The sequence below is a fragment of the Scylla paramamosain genome, unplaced genomic scaffold, assembly GCF_035594125.1.
Source record: "Scylla paramamosain isolate STU-SP2022 unplaced genomic scaffold, ASM3559412v1 Contig99, whole genome shotgun sequence".
Taxonomy (NCBI): Eukaryota; Metazoa; Arthropoda; class Malacostraca; order Decapoda; family Portunidae; genus Scylla; species Scylla paramamosain.
Genome location: NW_026973764.1, coordinates 308,408 through 328,797, shown reverse-complemented (window position 1 = coordinate 328,797; position 20,390 = coordinate 308,408). Strand labels below are relative to the sequence as shown.

The 20,390-nt window shown below is 39.2% G+C and overlaps 1 protein-coding gene across 1 annotated transcript; it reads right to left on the bottom strand.

Annotated features, from left to right (window-relative positions):
• Positions 1 to 942: 942 nt before the first annotated feature.
• LOC135099031 (mitochondrial protein C2orf69 homolog) lies at positions 943 to 15,763 on the bottom strand. Its single transcript, XM_064001471.1, has 2 exons — positions 15,487 to 15,763; positions 943 to 1,471 (listed from the first exon to the last, which is right to left on the bottom strand). Exons 1-2 carry the CDS (start codon positions 15,624 to 15,626, stop codon positions 1,000 to 1,002), a joined length of 612 nt encoding a protein of 203 aa, XP_063857541.1. The 5' UTR covers positions 15,627 to 15,763; the 3' UTR covers positions 943 to 999.
• Between the last annotated feature and the right edge of the window lie 4,627 nt (positions 15,764 to 20,390).

The following is a 20,390-nucleotide window of genomic DNA, read 5'->3' as shown; positions in this document are numbered from 1 at the left end:
TAAGTCAGGGAGTATTTGTACTCATGTTTAATTTTGTAAAATATCACAGGATGAATTTATTTGCTTGTAAGGGAAATGTACCTATAGGTAAAGTCTCGGTATGATTTATAAGACTGCAGTATTGTTGAGTCATTGCAAGTGAAACTTGGGGTGGTACTGTAAACTATTTTCTACTGCTACAGCTGTCAGCTTTAAATTGTTCACCTAAAGATTTGATAGCAGTCAACCATCACATTAAACAATAAAATCTCTAACCATTTCACTGCAAAATTAATTTCTTTACCTGTAGACTTATAGCCTTGGACTCCCAAACCTCTTCTCCTTTAGAACAGTATCCACATTAATTTCTTGACACTTCTTTTATAGTAATCTGTGCAACTACAAATCCACTATATGTGTGATCAATGAACTTTTGTTTCCTCTAAGAAGTCAATTGCTACATCCAACTACAAGGCTCTGACTATAACTATCAGAGCATTTTCAAGGGATCAATTTTGCTGAAACTCTCATATCCCACTTGTATAAATCTGAGATTTTAATTAATTATCAAGTCCTGAATTTTTAGCAACTAAGTTTACCATTGTGCATGTAGTTAAATTAATGCAAAAGCTCTTACATATCCACTTTTTTCATAAGATTTCATTTAAACCAATACTCATGTTTGGCACTACCTATTCTAGGTAATCAGTTAGAATCAATCTGCCTCAGAACCTTACACATAGGCTGCCTGTAATATCACATTTTTTTGCCTCTAACTGTACACAAAATATAGTGACCAATTCCTCTAGTCCTACAGTTGTCTGAGAAAACAGCAGCATATTATATTATGGATGCAGGGACATCAATGAAAACAAACACTGAAATGAGTAACAGAGGAAAAATTGAACTTTTGATGTTGCAGTTATGTGATCCTAAATTAAAGTTCATAACTGATTACCAAATGAGCTTATTTATGGCTAAGGAAATATATGCCATACATTCATTTATCCTTTATCAATTTCAATACCATACCATGCAAATGACATGATAAAAACATCTTACCTTATCAATAAAGTTAACAGTCTGCTTGTTTTGCAATGATTCCACAGTCATCAAAGCATGAAGTTCAGTTATAATTTGGTTTAGTACAACACATCCCTTGCTAAACCCAATGAGAATTATCTCATCAAGGTCCGTCTCTTCAAAGTAATTTTTTAACCAAAGAGGAATATTTGCAGCACAATATTGAGGATCTGAAGTGCCCCATTCATGAGGGTTATTGATACAGGATGACTGTGATGAGTCACAAGATTGGTGAACTGTAGGTATTTCTTCTCTTGTATTTGTATGCAGAGCTTGAGCTTTCCTGAGTGCTTCTGGTATTAGTGTGGCAAGGTGACTCAAGGCTGTTACTCTAGGTTCATGTGTTGGTGCACCAACACTGTTGCTAGACACAAAGTTGTCATAACAGCTGAATGTTTTCCTTTCCATTCTGAAAGTAAGACAACTGATGTAGAAAATCTTAATTAATGCATTGCAAATCACTACAAAATATACATAATTCATAATATACAGTTCATATCTGAACTGAATTTACAAAGTCTCCTCATTACACAGATACAATTTTAGAGGCCACATTGTCCACTAAATATCTCTTTCATAACACAGTAAGCAGAGACTACTAATAGGTCCAAGATACATGCTTGATCAAATCTAAGATTCTAAAAGAAAAACCATTCTTAACCCCTTTTCAGCAGTGTGACAGATGTATGTACTAACACATAAAAAAAAAAATGGTCTATATATGTACAAATGTTGCTGACCTTCAGTCATATGTCTACAGATAGTTTCCATGCTCAACTATCTATATAATTATAATCGTCACAAATTTGAAGATACGTGACATCTGTGTAGAGACTCTCCAGTAAGTTTCAAGATCTATATATATTATGTATTTGTTGCAATCTTGGGCAGTTTCTCTCAATCTGAAGAAGCCTGAGACACCAAATAAAAAAAAAATGTTAATTATTTTGCTAGTAAAAAGAAAACTAATTTTTTATATTTTTTTATCTATCTATTTATCTATCTATCTATCTATCTATCTATCTATCTATCTATAAATAGATAGATAGATAGATACAGAGGAACCTTAGTTCTTAAACTTAATTAATTCTTGAATAGCATTTAAAATCTGAAATATTCATAAACTGAAACCATTTTCCCCATAGGAATCAACATAAACTAGATTAATCCATTCCCAGACATAAGATGATTGCTTTTATTGAACTTTTACAATAGTACTTTGTGCACAAAATCATACAGGGAAGTCATGTTATATGAGGGTTTGATATATGAGAAACCAGTGATACACGACATGTAAATTTGGGACTGTTTTTATTATGTGAGCCCAAAAATGTGATGATTTAAGAATCAGTTTGGGGTGAGTAAAGTGATGAAGGCCAGGTGGGAGACTTCTACCTCAGTTATCCCAACAAATGGAGTTCCTGCCATTTTCTCTCAAGTCTCAGAAGGAGAGAGGGGACTGCTCTGCTGAGGAATGGTGGCAATGGTTGCCACTCCCCTGACACTTGATACATCTGTTATGCAGCACAGATGAGTGTTATGCTTATTTTATGTTTTCATTTACAACTAAATAAATAAAAGTATTGCATAGCTTGTTGAGAACTGAACTATGGTACAGCAACCAAAGCAATGATGAGTTAAAAATTTTGTTCATAAACTGATTTGTTTGAAAAAGGAGTTGTTGAATAACTGAGGTTCCACATTGTGTGTATTTATCTAGTTGTATTTACCTAGTTGTATAGTACAGGGTCTGAGCCAAAGCTCAATTAGTCCTGTCTCCATACCCGAATTTGTCCAATTTCTCTTTAAACATGTGCACACTCTTTGCCGCAACCACCTCTTCTTTTAAGTTATTCCATATTTCAACCGTTCGATGCGGAAAGCTGTATTTCTTAATATCTCCCAAACAATGACTCTTCTTTAATTTCTTCATATGTCCCCTTGTACGTCTATCTCCTTCCTCCACTTTTACAACTAGGCCATCTCTGTCTATCTTCTCCATGCCATTTACTAATTTGAACATTGTTATCAGGTCTCCTCTTTCCCTTCTTTCTTGCAGTGTTGGTAATCCAATTTCTTCCAGTCTTTCCTCGTAACTTAGGTCTTCCAATTGAGGTATCATTTTCATAGCTGTTCTTTGTATTCTTTCCAATTTCCTTATATCTTTCTTCTTGTGTGGAGACCATACCACTGCTGCGTATTCCAGTTTGGGGCGTATCATGTGTGTTATGATTTTCTTCATCATTTCTTTGTCTAGGTAATTAAATGCCACCCTGATATTTGCTAGCAAATTATATGTAGAGCAAAATATTCCATTGATGTGTTTTTCTGGTGAAAGCGTGTCTTGAATTATTACTCCCAAATCTTTTTCTTCTTTGCTCTTTGGTATTGTGATTCCTCCCATCTTATACTCCCATGAAGGTCTCCTTTTACTTCTTCCCATCTCCATTACATGGCACTTCTTTATATTGAATTCTAATTTCCATTGTTTACTCCATTCATAAATTCTATCAATATCCCTCTGTAGTTCCTCACAATCCTCTTGGTTCTTTATTACTTTCATCAAATTTGCATCATCTGCAAACATGTTAATGTAGCTATTTAAACCCACCGTCATATCATTTATATAGACTTGAAACATTATAGGTGCCAACACAGACCCTTGTGGTACTCCGCTTGTTACTTCGCACCAACTTGATTTATTATCTCTGATTACTGTACTCATTTCCCTACCTTGGAGATAATCCTTCATCCACTTAAGTATTTTTCCTTTTAGCCCTCCTCGATGTTCCAGTTTCCATATGAGACTTTTATGTGGAACTGTATCAAAAGCTTTTTTCAGATCTAAATAGACTGCATCCACCCAACCATCTCTCTCTTGTAGTTTATCTATTACTCTTGTATAAAAGCTCAGTAAGTTTGTTACGCAAGATCTCGCTTTCCTGAAACTGAATTGTTTTTCTGTTATTATATTTTCTTGTTCAAGATATTGCACCCATCTGTTTTTAATGACTATTTCACAGAGTTTACTTACAATACTCGTGAGTGAGACTGGTCTGTAATTCAGTGGTTCCATTTTATTACCTCCTTTGTATAACGGTACTATATTTGCTCTCTTCCATTCCTTTGGTACTTTTCCCTCCTTCAAAGAACTGTTAATTATCTCCCATATTGGTTCTTCCAATTCCTCTCTACATTCTTTCAATATCCATCCATTTACTTCGTCTGGTCCCATCGCCTTCCTAGTATCTAGCTCTTCCAGTAGTCTTTTAATTTCTTTTCTTTCCACTTGTATGTTTGCTATTCCTTTTTGTTGTTCCTCATCTCCCAGTGATGCAAAGACAGTTTCTCTTGTAAATACAGACTTAAAGCTTTTATTCAGTACCTCAGCCATCTCTTGTGTGGTTTCATAAATTTCTCCATTTTTCTTCAGCTTTGTAATGGTATCTCTATGCTTTATTTTTCCATTTACATATCTATAGAAAAGTTTGGGTTCTTCTTTACACTTTCCAACTACATCTCTTTCAAAATTTCTTTCTTCTTCTCTTCTTATTTTAACATAATCATTTCTAGCTGTCCTGTATTCTTCTCTATTCATCTCATTCCATTGTTTCTTCATTTTTTCCCATGCCCTCTCCTTCTTCTTTTTTGCCTCTGCACACTTTGCATTAAACCATACTTTCTTATTTTCTTTTACCTTATATCTTGGCACATATCTTTCAACACCTCTAAACTTGCTTAAAAACACTTCATATTTTTTCTGCACCTCCATACCTCTTAATAAATTATTCCAATCAAGCTCTCCGTAGAATTTCTTTAACCCTGTAAAGTCTGCCTTAGCATAATTTTTTCTCTCATTTTTATATTCCTCATTGAATTTTGGCACTTCTTCTTTGATCTCTATCTCCATCTTCACATGATCACTTTTTCCCACTGGACACAAATATTCTATACTTGGTTCATTTTCTGGGTTTTTTGTAAAAACCAAGTCTAGTAGTGATGGTTCATCTTCCCCTCTGTACCTAGTATTTTCTTTCACCCATTGATCCATCATGTTTACCATCATAGTCTGTAAAAATTCTTCACTCCATGTACTGGCAATCCCTGTCACCTCCATCTTCCCCCAGTTTATCTCTTTACTATTAAAATCTCCTACTAGTAGCACCTTGTTTCTTATCTTTAGCATGTCATCTATACTTTTTATGAACTCGCTTTGCATGTGCTTATAATCATCAGTCCCCCAAGTGTTGGTCTTTGGAGGCATGTATGCAACAATAATTTTTCTGCTTTCTTGTCCTTGGATCTTGATCTCCACACTCAATGTTTCTGACCTCCCTTCACCATATTCCACTGTTTCTATCAAGATGTTTTTTCTTACTAGAATCATCACTCCTCCTCCCTTATTCTTTCTGTCTCTTCTCCATGTGTTATATCCTTCTTCTTCAAATTCAACATTAATCTCCCTTGTTAGTTTTGTTTCCGTAATGCATGCCACTTCTGGTTTCTTTTCATGTAAATAATCTCTTTGTTCCCTTAGGCTGGGCACTAATCCATCTATGTTTGTATACATAACTTTAATTGTGTGTGTGTGTGTGTGTGTGTGTGTGTGTGTGTGTGTGTGCTGCTACAATCTAGTGCAGCCACATGAGAGTAATTGTTTTTTATATAGACACACTGATAAGTAGTCCCACTTTCAAAATGTCTATATATAGATCCTCTGTTGGGAAAGGGGTTAATCCTTTGCAAAAAAAAAAAAAAAAAAACTGCAGTTGCAGGGGCAGGAAGTTTACAATACCACTGTTTCTTTGTAAATGCTAATCTTTTACTGGTCGACCATCACTAATCTAGTTGCATTATTAATTTGGACAATATGTTAGCAAGAGGTGGGTGATGTTACGGTATAGTGGAGTAAATTTAAGAAAGGCGTAATGAAGAGTGTATAGAAGGTGTGTGGTATGAGACAGTAGGGAGACAAAGTGAGAAAGGAAAGTGCATGGTGGTGTAAAAAGGTTAAGGTGGCTGCAGAGGAAACAAGGAAGGTATTTGAGGTATGGTTACAAAAGAAAGACGGAATATAATGTGAGAGGTACAGTGAAAGCAGAAGACAAACAAAAAGAACTGTGGATGATGCTAAAGGGAGGGCTCATGAAAGATGCGAGAGAGAATATTCAAGAAAATAAGAAAACGTTCTGGAAAAAGGTGAAGAGAACTAGGAAAGGACCATCTGGTAATGAGGAACAGGTGAAAGCAGAGGATGGCAGGATGTTGGTTGGACAGGATGAGGTAGGAAGGAGGTGGGGAAGAGTATTTTGTGAAACTGGTGAATGTGGAGAAGAGAAAGACTGAGATTTGGGTACTTGAGAGGGATACTAGAGTTAATGTACTAAGGGTTAAATGAGGCAAATACATCAAAGAAAGAGGTGCAGACAACAGTATATTGGAAAAACAACAGGTCTCGATGGATGTGCAGTAGTGTTTTGAAGGCAGGTAGGGTCAGTGTCATAGAGTAAGTTAGTTAGGTAGATTGTTAAATGTATGTTTTCTGATTAGCATGGTACCGTTGGAGTGGACAGGTATATGTGTAGTTCCACTGTATAAGGAAAAGGGGATGGGCTTGAATGCTCTAATTACAGAGGTGTCAAACCATTGAGTATAGTAGGAAAGGTGTATAGTAAAGTATTGAAGAAGAGAATCGGAGAAGGTACAGATGAAGCAACATGGGATGTATACTCGTAAGTAGGCTTTAGCTAGTAGGAGAGGGATGGAGTATGTAGATCAGGTGCCTGCTGTAAGACATCTAAAAAAGTAAAGAATTATGGGTTTTTATGGATCTAGAGAAGGCATATGACAGAATTGATAGGGAAGAAATGTAGGATGTCTAGAAGTTGTATGGTGTAGGTAGTAGATTGTTAAAAGGGGTGAAATATTTTCATGAGAACAGTAGAATATGTGTAAGGATAGAAAACAGCACAAGTGAATGGTTTCTGGTCAAGGTGGGCTCACACCAGGGATGTGTAACATCACTATGGCTGTTTAACATCTATATGGATGATGTGGTGAGAAAACTTAATGCTACAATGTTGGATAGAGGATTGGGTCTGGTAACAGCAGAGAGTGAAGAATGGAGTGTGAATCATTTGCTGTTTGCAGATGACACAGCATTGGTGGCAGATACAAAGAATTTAACTAAGCTGGTAGAGATGTTTGGAGGGCTGTGTAAAAGGAAACTGAAGGTTAATGTAGGAAAGAGTAAAGTGATGAGGTACACCAGGCAGGCAGATAGTAAGATGAATGTAAGACTGAATGGTGAGGAGCTAGAGGAGATACATAGTTTCAAATATCTTGGATCTACAGTAATGGTGGATGGAGGAGTTAAGACAGAGGTTAGAGCTAAGGTGAAGGAAACAGGAAAAGTGTCAGGAGGTATCAATAGACTGTTTAAGAGTAAAGCATTTTGAATGAATATAAAGAGAGCATTATATGATGGGATAAGAGTGCCTACTGTGCTGTATGGTGTTGAGACTTGCAGTATGGGAGTATTATACAGTAAAATCCCTCTCATCCGGCACAAGTATCCGGCACATTTTTCCCCGAGCCTTAAAATCAATAAAAAATCAATGTGTACTCATAAAATCGATTAAAATTCCCAAGCGAGGCATGCTTTGTCCCCTCGCCACCAGAGCGCACTGCTTTGCACCACCCATGGCCCACTGCACTGTGTTTACTCAGTGACTCAGTCCTGCGTGTGCGCTGTTTATCGCCTGACGCCTTCATCATGCCTAAAGTTGTAGAAAAGAGGAAGCGTGTTGTGCTTACACTTAAGCAGCTAATCAGATCAGCTGCTGATTAAGATCAGCTGATCTTTGTTATGGTAAGATGCGTGAGTGTAGGGTGGTGATTGTGGATATAATTTCACTTCTATTCAAGTATCCAGCAATATTCAAGTATCCGGCATGTCAGCAGTCCCATTGATGCCGGATAAGAGATTGAATATAATGGAGATGAGACATCTAATGAGTATGTGTTGAGTAATTTGGATGGACAGAGTCAGAAATGAGGTATGTGTGGTGAGAAGGTCTGGACATGTTAAGAAAATCAAAGATGATTGGCTGGTGAAGAAGAGAGTAAGATCATGTGTGAGAGATGTGTGCGGTGGTTTGAGCCACACATTTTCATTTGAACCAGTCACAGCAACAACACCAATCTTCTGTTGCAGGTTTGACATGTAACTCTTGAACAGAAATGAGGATATAAAAGGAGTGACTGATGGAGCAGCTGGCAGACTATCAGCCTGGGGCTGGACGTAAACCATTCTTACGGAACTCCTTTTGCCAATGCCACACCATATCACAGGGACATCACAACGTTGCTACACCTTGTTCCCACACTACTATGGTATTGGAACATACACTACCAGGCCTGTGCACCAATGCAGCATATAGTGGGTCTAACACTACACACTCTGGTTGGCCCAGAGCCTTGTCCCCACAGTGCTTCTTCACATCAATGCATTGTTGCGCTACAACAACTGGCCAGGAACATAGGTGACGTTCTGCAGTCCCTAAGAGGAACAACATTGCGTACAGGAGGGCATGATTACTACGCTGCCCTGTTTACCTGGTGCTTCGCCCTGCCTTGTGACCTTGTAACTATACCACATTCTATATATGGTGATAGGATCAATATTGGGTGCACTGTAAAGTATGCACCAAGTGGTGCCTTCAAAGTGTCCTATGCCATAGTTAGTCACTACATGTGAACTTGAGAGGTAGGCCACATAAAAGATGGATAGATAGTGTAGAGGAGGCCTTATAGAAAAGAGAGATAACAGTGGAGCATAGCAGAAAGACTATGCATGACAGAACTGATATGAGAGTAGCTGTGAGCATGTGAGAAATGACGCAGCCCTGCAACCTCTAAGAGAGGTGTCACATATCGATGATCTCACATAGGTGTACCACAAAGCTTTAGTTTCCAAACTGTCCTCCTGTGGTTTCTATTCTTCTCTCTTTAACTTCAGGTTTCCTTTCTGACCATTCTATTGCTGCTATGATAGATGTTCACTGTTCTTCTCCAAAGTCTATTAACAGTGGTACTCCTTAGGGTTCAGTCCAGTCACACACTCTCTTCCTATTGTTCATTAATTATCTACTAAGCCAAACTTCTTGCCCTATCTGGTCCTGTGCTGATGATACCACTCTGCATTTTTCCATGTCTTTTCAATGGATGTTCAACCCTTCAGGAATGAAACAGCTTATGCAGGGAAGCCACAGAATGCCTGACTTCTGATCTCTCTAAAATATCTGATTGGAGCAGAGCAAACTTAAGGTACCTACCTTCCATTTACCATGATCCATTTCATATCACTGATCTGGCTGCATGTCTCATATTCAATTTACATCTTGATCTGGATTTACCCTGATCTGAGTGATCCAGATCATAATCTGGGTGATCTGTGTCCGGAGGTGGGTTACTGCAGGCAACACATGCTGAAGCTGCTGGCGGCAGCCATATTAGCATCTGAGCAGTCTCTACTGAGGACTTATTTAGGGGAATACACAGCAAGAAAATGGCTAATATGTCTGAGGAACAAAGTGGATGATAATGAATCAATGCAGAATCCTACTGTGGGCACAGAATGTGAATAGTGGTGGTGACAGATGTCAGAAACAAGGGAGATATTACAAGTCACACCAAGCCTTGGTTTAATAGCTTTTGATTATAATTACATGGCCCTTACTGCCTCTTAACAACAACTAAATGATGAGGCTAAGGAAGATGATACTTGTTCAGTGAAAAATAATACATCTTTACTTTGGATGTGCCTCAGTAATGGTGTCAGTAATGTCAGCATGCGGGCCAGCCTAGCCTCACCTTAAGTCTGAATATTTTCTCATTTTACCATTCTGCACTTCACCACAACAAGTACTTTCAGTATGTTGTGTGTGAAAAGAGCCTTGTGCAAAACTATATTATACAATATTCATGGCCAGGCATGGAACCCAGTCTTGTGCTGCCTGGGTAGGCATGTGCTTGGGACTCAGTCCAACTCCTCAGGAAATGTACAGTAGGCTGTAGTCCTCATTAACACTTCCTTTGAGCATGGTGGCGAACATCAACAGTTTGCTGCTTGTGACAGCTGGGCAGACATGCTTGTGTTGTTATTGTTTTGATCAATAATGGTTGCGAGTGTTCTTTTTACCCAGACTGAATCCAGATCAGATGCAGATCCAGGTCAATGATCTAGAGCTGATCATTGTTGTAAACAGAAGATGCCTTTAATATTGCTCAAAATATTTAATATTTAATATTAATATTTAATATTGCTCAAAATTTAATATTGCCTCAAAAACTCAATTTTTCCATCTGTCAACTTGACACAATCTTCCAGATACCTATCCCCTCTTCTTCAATAACAGTAAACTGTCCCTATCTTCTATATTGGACATCCATGGTCTATTCCTTTACTAATAATCTAAACTGAAAACTTCACATCTCATCTCTAGCTAAGACAGCTTCTATGATGTCAGGCATTCTGAGTAATTTCTGTCAGTTTTTTCTCACCACCTGCCATGCTGCTAACACTGTAGAGGGACCTTATCCATCTATGCATGAAGTAATGCTTCCCATGTATGGGTTACCACTCACACTGCTCCTCTAGACAGGGTGGAATCAAAAGCATTTTGTCTTATCAACTCCTCTTCTCTAACTTACTGTCTTTAACCTTTCTCTCTTTACCACAATATTGCATCTCATGCTATCTTCTACCACCATTTTCATGCTAACTTCTCTCCTAATGCTGCTAACTCCATACCTCCTCTCCTCCTGTAGCTTTGCTGTACAAGACTTTCTTGTTTCTCTCATCCCAGTATTCTCAGTCATTTATACCTTTTCCTGGTAAACTCTGGAACTTCCTGCCTACTTCCATATTTCCTCCTTCCAATGACTTAAACTCTTTCAAGATGGAAGTTTCAATTTTGAATGATCCTTTTGACCTTTCTCATAGTACTGGCACTCTTGGTGGGCTTATTTATTTATTTATTCTTTTGCTGTTTTCTGCCCTTAGCAAGTGTCCCACTTACATAAAAAAAAGGGTGTGGAGGGGGTGGAGGGGCTAGGAGAAAGTGCTTGTCATGAAAGAGCTAAACTACCCAAGCTGCAAGACTGATCCCTGTAAAATGAGGGCAGGAGAACTTTTCTTTGTTGAAGGACCAAGAAACTAAGAGAATGGTGTGAATAAGTGTGAATGTGAAAGATGTGTGCCTTGTCTTTCACATCACACCCTTTCTGGGGAAGACAGCCTTGGTATTTTTTTTTTTTTTATGTAGGAGGGACACTAGCCAAGGGTAACAAAAAAGCCCACTGAGATGCCAGTCCCAGAAAAGGGAGTAGTAAAAAATTGAGTCAAAAATTGAAGGATAAGAGTCTTGAAACCTCCCTCTTGAAGGAATCCAAGTCATAGGAAGGTGGAAATACAGAAGCAGGCAGGGAATTCCAGAGTTTACCAGAGAAAGGGATGAATGATTGAGAATACTGATTAACTTTTGCATTAGAGAGATGGACAGGATAGGGGTGAGAGAAAGAACAGTCTTGTGCAGCGACACCGTGGGAGGAGGGGAGGCGTACAGTTACCAAGGTCAGAAGAGCAGTTAGCATGAAAATAGCGTTAGAAGACAGCTTGAGATGCAACATTCTGGCAATGAGAGAGAGGCTGAAGACATTCAGTTAGAGGAGAGGAGTTGACGAGATGAAAAGCTTTTGATTCCACTCTGTCTAGAAGAGCGGTACGAGTAGAACGCCCCCCCCAGACATGTGAAGCATACTCCATACATGGACGGATAAGGCCCTTGTTCAGAGTTAGCAGCTGGAGGGGTGAGAAAAACTGGCATAGATGTCTCAGAATGCCTAATTTCATAGAAGCTGTTTTAGCTAGAGATGAGATGTGAAGTTTCCAGTTCAGATTATAAGTAAAGGACAGACCAAGGATGTTCAGTGTAGAAGAGGGGGACAGTTGAGTGTTATTGAAGAAGAGGGGATAGTTGTCTGGAAGGTTGTGTTGAGTTGAAAGATGGAGGAATTGAGTTTTTGAGGCACTGAACAATACCAAGTTTGCTCTGCCCAATCAGAAATTTTAGAAAGATCAGAAGTCAATCATTCTGTGGTTTCCCTGCGTGAAATGTTTACCTCCTGAAGGGTTGGACATCTATGAAAAGATGTGGAAAAGTGCAGGGTGGTATCATCAGTGTAGGAGTGGATAGGACAAGAAGTTTGGTTTAGAAGGTCACTGATGAATAATAAGAAAAGGACAGGACAGAACGTCTATGAACATCTGTTGGACGTCTATGAAAAGACATGGAAAAGTGCAGGGTGGTATCATCAGCGTAGGAGTGGATAGGACAAGAAGTTTGATGAATAATAGGAAGAGAGTGGGTGACAGGACAGAACCCTGAGGAACACCACTATTAATAGATTTAGGAGAAAAACAGTGATCGTCTACCACAGCAGCAATAGAACGGTCAGAAAGGAAACTTGAGATGAAGTTACAGAGAGAAGGATAGAAGCTGTAGGAGGGTAGTTTGGAAATCAAAGCTTTTGATATATCCAAGGCAACAGCAAATGTTTCACCAAAATCTCTAAAAGAGGATGATCAAGACTCAGTAAGGAAAGCCAGAAGATCACCAGTAGAGCAGCCTTGATGGAACCCATACTGGCGATCAGATAGAAGGTTGTGAAGTGATAGATGTTTAAGAATCTTCCTGTTGAGGATAGATTAAAAAACTTTAGATAAGCAGGAAATTAAAGCAATAGGACAGTAGTTTGAGGGATTAGAATGGTCACCCTTTTTAGGAACAGGCTGAATGTAGACAAACTTCCAGCAAGAAGGAAAGGTAGATGTTGACAGACAGAGCTGAAAGAGTTTGACTAACCAAGGTGCAAGCATGGAGGCACAGTTTTGGAGAACAATATGAGGGACCCCATCGGGTCCAGAAGCCCTCTGAGGGTTTAGGCCAGTGAGGACATGGAAAACATCCTTGTGAAGAATTTTAATAGGTAGCATGAAGTAGTCAGAGGATGGAGGAGAGGGAGGAACAAGCCCAGAATCGTCCAAGGTAGAGTTTTTAGCAAAGGTTTAAGTGAAAAGTTCAGCTTTAGAAATAGATGTGATAGCAGTGGTGCCATCTGGTTGAAATAAAGGAGGGAAAGAAGAAAAAGAAGAAGCAATGTTATTGGAGATATTTTTGGTTAGAAGCCAGAAGTCACGAGGGGAGTTAGATCTTGAAAGATTTTGACACTTTCTGTTAATGAAGGAGTTTTTGGGTAGTTGGAGAACAGACTTAGTATGGTTCCGGGCAGAAATATAAAGTAAGTGAGATTCTGGTGATGGAAGGCTTAAGTACCTTCTGTGGGCCACCTCTCTATCATGTACAGCACGAGAACAAGCTGTGTTAAGCCAAGGTTTGGAAGGTTTAGGTTGAGAAAAAGAGTGAGGAATATACGCCTCCATGCCAGACACTATGTGCTCGGCACACAAAGATGGGTCTCTGACACAGAAGCAGTAGTCATTCCAAGGAAACTCAGCAAAATACCTCCTTAGGTCCCCCCCAACTAGCAGAGGCAAAACACCAGAGGCACCTTTGCTTAGGGAGATCCTGAGGAGAGATTGAACGATAGGACAAGATACAGATCAGAGGAGCCCAACAGAGAAGAGAGGGTGACAGCATAAGCAGAAGGATTAGAGGTCAGAAAAAGGTCAAGAATGTTGGGCGTATCTCCAAGACGGTCAGGAATATGAGTAGGGTGTTGCAACAATTGCTCTAGGTCGTGGAGGATAGCAAAGTTGAAGGCTAGTTCACCAGGATGGTCAGTGAAGGGAGAGGAAAGCAAAAGCTGGTGGTGAACATTGAAGTCTCCAAGAATGGAGATCTCTGCAAAAGGGAAGAGAGTCAGAATGTGCTCTGCTTTAGAAGTTAAGTAGTCAAAGAATTTCCTCTAGTCAGAGGAGTTAGGTGAAAAGTATACAGCACAGATAAATTTAGTTTGAGAGTGACTCTGTAGTCGTAGGCAGAGGGTGGAAAACTCGGAAGATTCAAGAGCATGGACACGAGAGCAGATTAAGTCGTTGTGCACATAAACGCAACATCCAGCTTTGGATCGAAAATGAGGATAGAGAACGTAGGAGGGAACAGAAAAGGGGCTGCTATCAGTTGCCTCTGACACTTGAGTTTCAGTGAGGGGAACAGAAAAGGGGTTACTGTCAGTTGCCTCAGACACCTGAGTTTCAGTGAGGAAAAGAAGATGAGGTTTAGAAGAGGAGAGGTGGTGTTCTACAGACTGAAAATTAGATCTTAGACCATGAATGCTGTAGAAGTTAATGAAGAAAAAGTTGAGCGGGGTGTCAAAACACTTAGGGTCATCTTCAGAAGGGCAGTCCAACCTGGGGACATTTGTGGTCCCCTCCCCAGATGGGGACTCTGAGGCTGGTGTAGGAGTTGCCATACGTATGTATGTATGATGTAGGATTCAGCACTGCTCTAGGTGATGGTACTAGTAGTAGTAGTAGTAGTAGTAGTAGTAGTAGTAGTAGAAGTAGGCAAAATTAGTAAAATAAGTCACCCAGCCATTAACAGATAGTGTATTGTAGTAATTAAAGAAATATAGCAATTGGGATGATAAAATTTGGAGACAACACTATTATCTTGGTTTATTTATAAACTGGCAAATGGTAGTCAACAGACTATTGTTCACCACCTTCACCACCTTGCAGTTGTTCTACATACACTAATCACCAGGGCATATCTTGATTTGTATGTCAGATGAATGTAGGGGTGACAAATCACTTTTAATCATGTTGTGTGAATGGGTGCATTAGAATAATCAGTCAGTTGCAGTTCTTGGTAAGGGAATAGATTGTGGAAAGGAAGTTTTACAGTATTTTCTCACCTGGATCAGATAAAGTAATTTTCATACACATTCTTTGTTAATACTCTCACACTAAACTTTTCATTAAAATTATTTTTCTTTTTAAATAATATTTTCATTATTAATTGTGGAATATAAGGATAAGATGAAGCAAACCACTTGTAATCCATATTCATTACTATTCCAGCATCCTACAAATCCATACGATATTTGGTTAGTGATGGTTGACCTGTGCTTAATTCAAATTTATAAAAACAAGAAATCATAATTGAATTCATAGTAAAAAAAAAAAAATAATAATAATAATAATAAATAAATAAAATACTTCATATAATTCTGAATTTACCTAAAGATGATAAATATCACAACATAGTACAATAAATACATTAATGAAATGGAAATAAAGCTTTAACAAAATGAAGCTTAGAGCAAAATATAACACTCATCAATTAGTAAGTAAAATTTCCTACTGGAATTGAGTCATGCCACAGTGACATAAATTACCTGCTGGGTTTGATAACTAACACATGATGAGCAGGAAACTTTGAGGCCAAGATTGTTGCTGTGCTGGTAAGGGACCAATCCACATAGTGCTTGTGATCACGGTGTGCCGCCATGACCTCAGGGTAATCCTGCCAAGTCATCTGTCACTACCATTCATAGGATCTTAAAATTATATAATGATTAACACCTAACTATAAAAACTCATAAATTCTAGAGGATGAGTTACCAAGTTCATTGTTAAGTTAGAAATATTTATTCTTCTGGTGAAATTTATCAAGTCTCCCACTTGTTAAGAGAGAGAGAGAGAGAGAGAGAGAGAGAGAGAGAGAGAGAGAGAGAGAGAGAGAGAGAGAGAGAGAGAGAGAGAGAGAGAGATCATGTAGAGAAACCAAGGCAACAAGCATTTATAACAGGTTCATGTTCATTTTGGTGTTGACAGATTCAGCTTCAATTGTCAATTACTTTTGAAGCACATTTTCAACATGACAATCTTGTGCAGTGGCAGTATTATAACTAATACAGTTTATCATTACTGCTGTGAAAAGACCAATAGCTTTGTTTGGGAAAAGGCTGGCAACAGGCTTACTTTTCTATGGGAAAGTAGGGCAACTGCAACTGTCAGTAGTGTTTTATTCTTTACATTATTTTCATTCTTTAGAACTATTTTTAACTTATTTTTAGTTTTCTTGTTTTTTTATTTATCTTTGTATTTAGACAGTCAGAGTGCCTGTGTCTCTCCAGGAAGAGCACTGCACTAGCCCTGCCAGTTGCAGTGGACCTTTCGTGGGGAAGGACAGCATGGCTATGATTGGGGAAGGGGCTCTAAGTTTGCCCAAGAGAAGGATAGAAGTGATATGAGTGGCCTTAATTAATGTAAATGGAATGAGTATAGCTGGGAAGAGGAGAGGTTGTAGAAAGTGTTAGAAAGGGAAGAACTGCTGTAGCAGGTGTGTAGGATACGCATATGGAAGGTTCAGGAATATTTAATGGAAATGAGTGAGGTTTGAGAGGGAGTGGAAGAGAGTGGTATGGTGTGCAGCTGATGAAAGAAGCAGGGGAAGAGGAAAAGAAGGATGTACAGTAATTATATCTTGAACAGTAGTGAAGTAAACTGAGGCACATGGATGGCAAGGATCTAGAATAGTGTGGGTAGTGGGAAAAAGTAGAAAGATATGCACTGCTTTATGTGTACAGTGGAACCTTGGTTCTTGAACTTAGTTCATTCCTGAATACCATTTGAAATCTGAAATGTTCAGAAACCAAAACTATTTTCCCCATAAGAATCAACATAAAATGGATTAATCCATTCCCAGATGCCCATCCACCCTTTCTTAGAGGCTTATGCAGATGCTCCCACTGCCAAGATGGCTGCTCCACATCTCCAGCTCAGAAATTTTTTATCCAGGGAGGACGTATTGAAGGAACTTAATGACATGGAACTCATCAGGAGATACTGTTTAGACCAGTGGTTCCCAAAGTGGGCGGTACCGCCCCCCTGGGGGCGGTGGAAAGATCTGGGGGGGACGGTGAGGAAGAAGGGGGCGGTAGGGGGACGGCTGTCCGAAGTCGAAGTCAGAAGTTCGAATGTTTGTTTGACAATTTGTACACAACACGTGCAGCAGGACGAGTCAGTGGACGACGCATCAGGGTCCGGTTACCGCACGCCGCTCTGGCCCAGTCAGATCCGACAGCATATGACTACAAAAGCAAAAGCTCAGGATCTACGACTTCTTCTTAGTGAGTTCCAGCCTGATGTTGAGAAGCTTATGTCCCTGACCAAGCACATCCATCCCATTAATATTAAGTGTGAGACAATGAAGGTTACTGGTGGAATGTTTATTTACCATTCCATGTTGCTGAAACAGTTAAAACTGCTAAAAAATAAATTGGTTTACTAAATTGGGTTTTATTTGTGAAATACACATTTGTGTTTAACCTTTCTCTTTTCAAATTGCAGCATACCAAATATCAAGAAAGAGGTGTTTGTTTCCATATATGTCTGTGTGTGTGTGGGGGGGGGTGCTAGGAATTCACCGGGGAGCCAAGGGGGCGCCAGCCTGCAAAAGTTTGGGAACCACTGGTTTAGACCATGCAGATATTCTCTTTGTCATCAACCTGGTGAGGGAAGTGTTACAGACTGACACAAGACAGGAGCAACCCCATTACCACCAAAATGAAGGTGATCTTAACAATTAGACATCTTGCTGCTGGGAAAAGCTAATGGGAAAATGCAGTTGTGTAGTAGTGATAGCGTTCTGGATTATCGAGAGAGCCACAGGTATTCAATTTTTTAAATAAGGTAAATGTGATCCTGTTGAAGAGCTTCAATGTAAACAAACAGTTTTTGTGACTTAGGAGTAATCCTGAGCCACCTACTTGTACAACTAAATACAGCTAGGTGGCTTGAGATTACTCCTGAGTCGCAAAAACTGTTTGTTTACATTGAAGCTCTTCAACGGGATCACATTTACCTTATTTAAAAAACTTGAGTTACTGTCTTACCCATTGTGTCTCTCCTCCAAATACATAAAAACAATGAAAATACTTATAGAAACTATAAATTAGTAATAAATGGCACCTTTTGCTTTGTCTTTTAGTATCTGAAATCAAGTAACTTTGTTCAAGAACAAAATTATGAAGCAATTATGAGTTCAAAATTTTGTTTGAAAACCAATTTGTTCAAAAAGGGAAGCATTTGGTAACCAAGGTTCCACTGTACACACCTGTAAGAGCAAAAGTGAAAAGGGAAAAACATGAAAGTAAGGAGGCAGAAATGTTAAGGTATGACAATAAATCAGATGCTTCTAATATGTGAACTGGCATGGTAATAAGGTACCACATGAATGGAGGAAGGCAGTTATTGTACCTCTATACAAAAGTTAAGGTTGTAGGAACATGTATCATAGTTACAGGGAGATATGTTTGTTCAGTGTGCAAGGAATAGTGAATGGAAGAGTCTTGACTGAAAGACTGATGGAAGTGGCTGAGGTGAATGTCAATCTGGAACAGGAAGGTTTCAGGAAAGGAAAAAGTTGTGGATCAGATTTTTGCAATCAAAATGATAACAGAGTTCTTAGGTGAGGATGAAAAGTTGTATGCAACATTAATGGACTAGTGAAAGCATATGAGAGGGCAGCTGTTGGAGAAATAAATATGGCTTTCTATATGGATGCAAATGCACGTGTGTGGATGGAGGAAGAGCTTGGAGAGAGTTTGATTAAAGAAACAGGAAGTGAGTTAAGGATGTGTGATGTCACTGTAGTTGTTTAAGATATTTTGCATGAGGGAGATGAAAGCTAAAACAGAAAATGCTGAAGTAAGGTTGGAACAGAATGAAATGGAATTGGCTGTAGTAGCATGTCTGTTTGCAGACGACACCATTTTACTACCAGAATGGGAGGGAAATCCCAAGAGTGATAGTTTCAATGGTGTGTGTAAGATGGAAACTGATGGTGAATGCTAGCTAGAGTAAAATAATTGTGTTTGAGAGGAAAACAGTGAAGGTGTGTGATTTTAGGACACCTAATAGGGTGAATGTCCTAGCTTTAAGATGTGAGGTGGCTATGGGAGGAGAAAGAATGGAGGATATGAATGAGTTTAAGATTCTGGGTGTTAAGTAAACATGGTGAGATGAATGGAGATGTAAGAGAGAAGTTTGTGAAAGGTAGATACATCATAGGATCACGTGTTCTCAAGCTATATATAGAGGCTGCCCACTAGCAATACCTGGAACTCATGTGCTTTACATTTCTGGCCAAAATCATGCCAGGGCTGTTCACCAACTTGTCAAAAACTCTACTATCAGTGGAAAATGTCAAAATCTTTTCAGATCAAACTCCCCTCATGATTTCTGCCACCACGCCAAAAAATGTCTATATCTTCATTTTTCTCTCTTCTATTTCAATCTAATGGCACCACTGCCATCTTATCTATCTTTAAAGCCAAACTCTTTGCTTTAATCTTTGCTTAATAACTCTTCTCTGGATGGTTCAGGCCTTATTCCTCAATCTCCTCTGCACTCTGATTGTTCTATGCCTCCCATTAAGGTTCTTTCTAATGATGTTTTCCATGCCCTTGCTGACCTTAACCTTCAGAAGGCTTATGGACCTGATGAAGTCGTACTGATCTCCAAAACTGTACCTCTGTGTTTACACCTTGTTTGGTCAAACTCTACCAATTTTGTCTGTCAGCATCTACTTTTCCTTCCTGCTGGAAGTTTGCCTACATTCAGCCTATTTCTAAAATGGGTGACTGCTCTAATTCCTCAAACTATCATCCTATTGCTTTTAATATCCTGCCTCTCTAAAGTTTTTTAATCAATCCTCAACAGGAAGATTCTTCAACATCTATCACCTCATAACCTTATATACATAGTGGTTTGGTGAGTGGCATGCAGCGTGTTCCAGCACGGAAGCCTTCTCTGTTCTAAATGCTAAAATTAACGTGCTGCCCAAACAAACAAAGTTGTCGCTGGCTTGTCACAAATGTGCATGTCACACACAAATGGTTTGAATAATCTTGAAGTAAACACACTTTCTATAAACAACACTGCTCACTACACTCACACACACACACACACACACACACACACACACACACACACACACACATAAGTAAATAAATATGTGTGTGTGTGTGTGTGTGTGTGTGTGCGTGCGCATGTCAAGCCACACGAGTTGTTGGGACAGAGAGAAGGTGCCCATGTGCTTTCTCCTTGATGGCCGCAGTGTGACTGGCGCTGCGGCAGTGGGAAGCTTGCCAACACAGGGGCACCTCTTGTTGTTGTCTGATGCAGCTAGTGGCTTGAGTTAGGTTAGGTTAGGTTAGGTTAACTTTGGTCAGGTTAGGTTAGGTTAGCCTTGGTTGGGTGAGGTTAGGTTAACTTAGGTTAGGTTAGATCAGGT

Bases quoted from the DNA above. Each gene is read 5' to 3' on its own strand.
- LOC135099031 (XM_064001471.1), bottom strand. From the start codon at position 15,626: ATGACTTGGCAGGATTACCCTGAGGTCATGGCGGCACACCGTGATCAC. The intron at 1,472-15,486 runs GTAATTTATGTC...TCTTACTTTCAG, and splicing joins TTAGTTATCAAACCCAGCAG to AATGGAAAGGAAAACATTCA.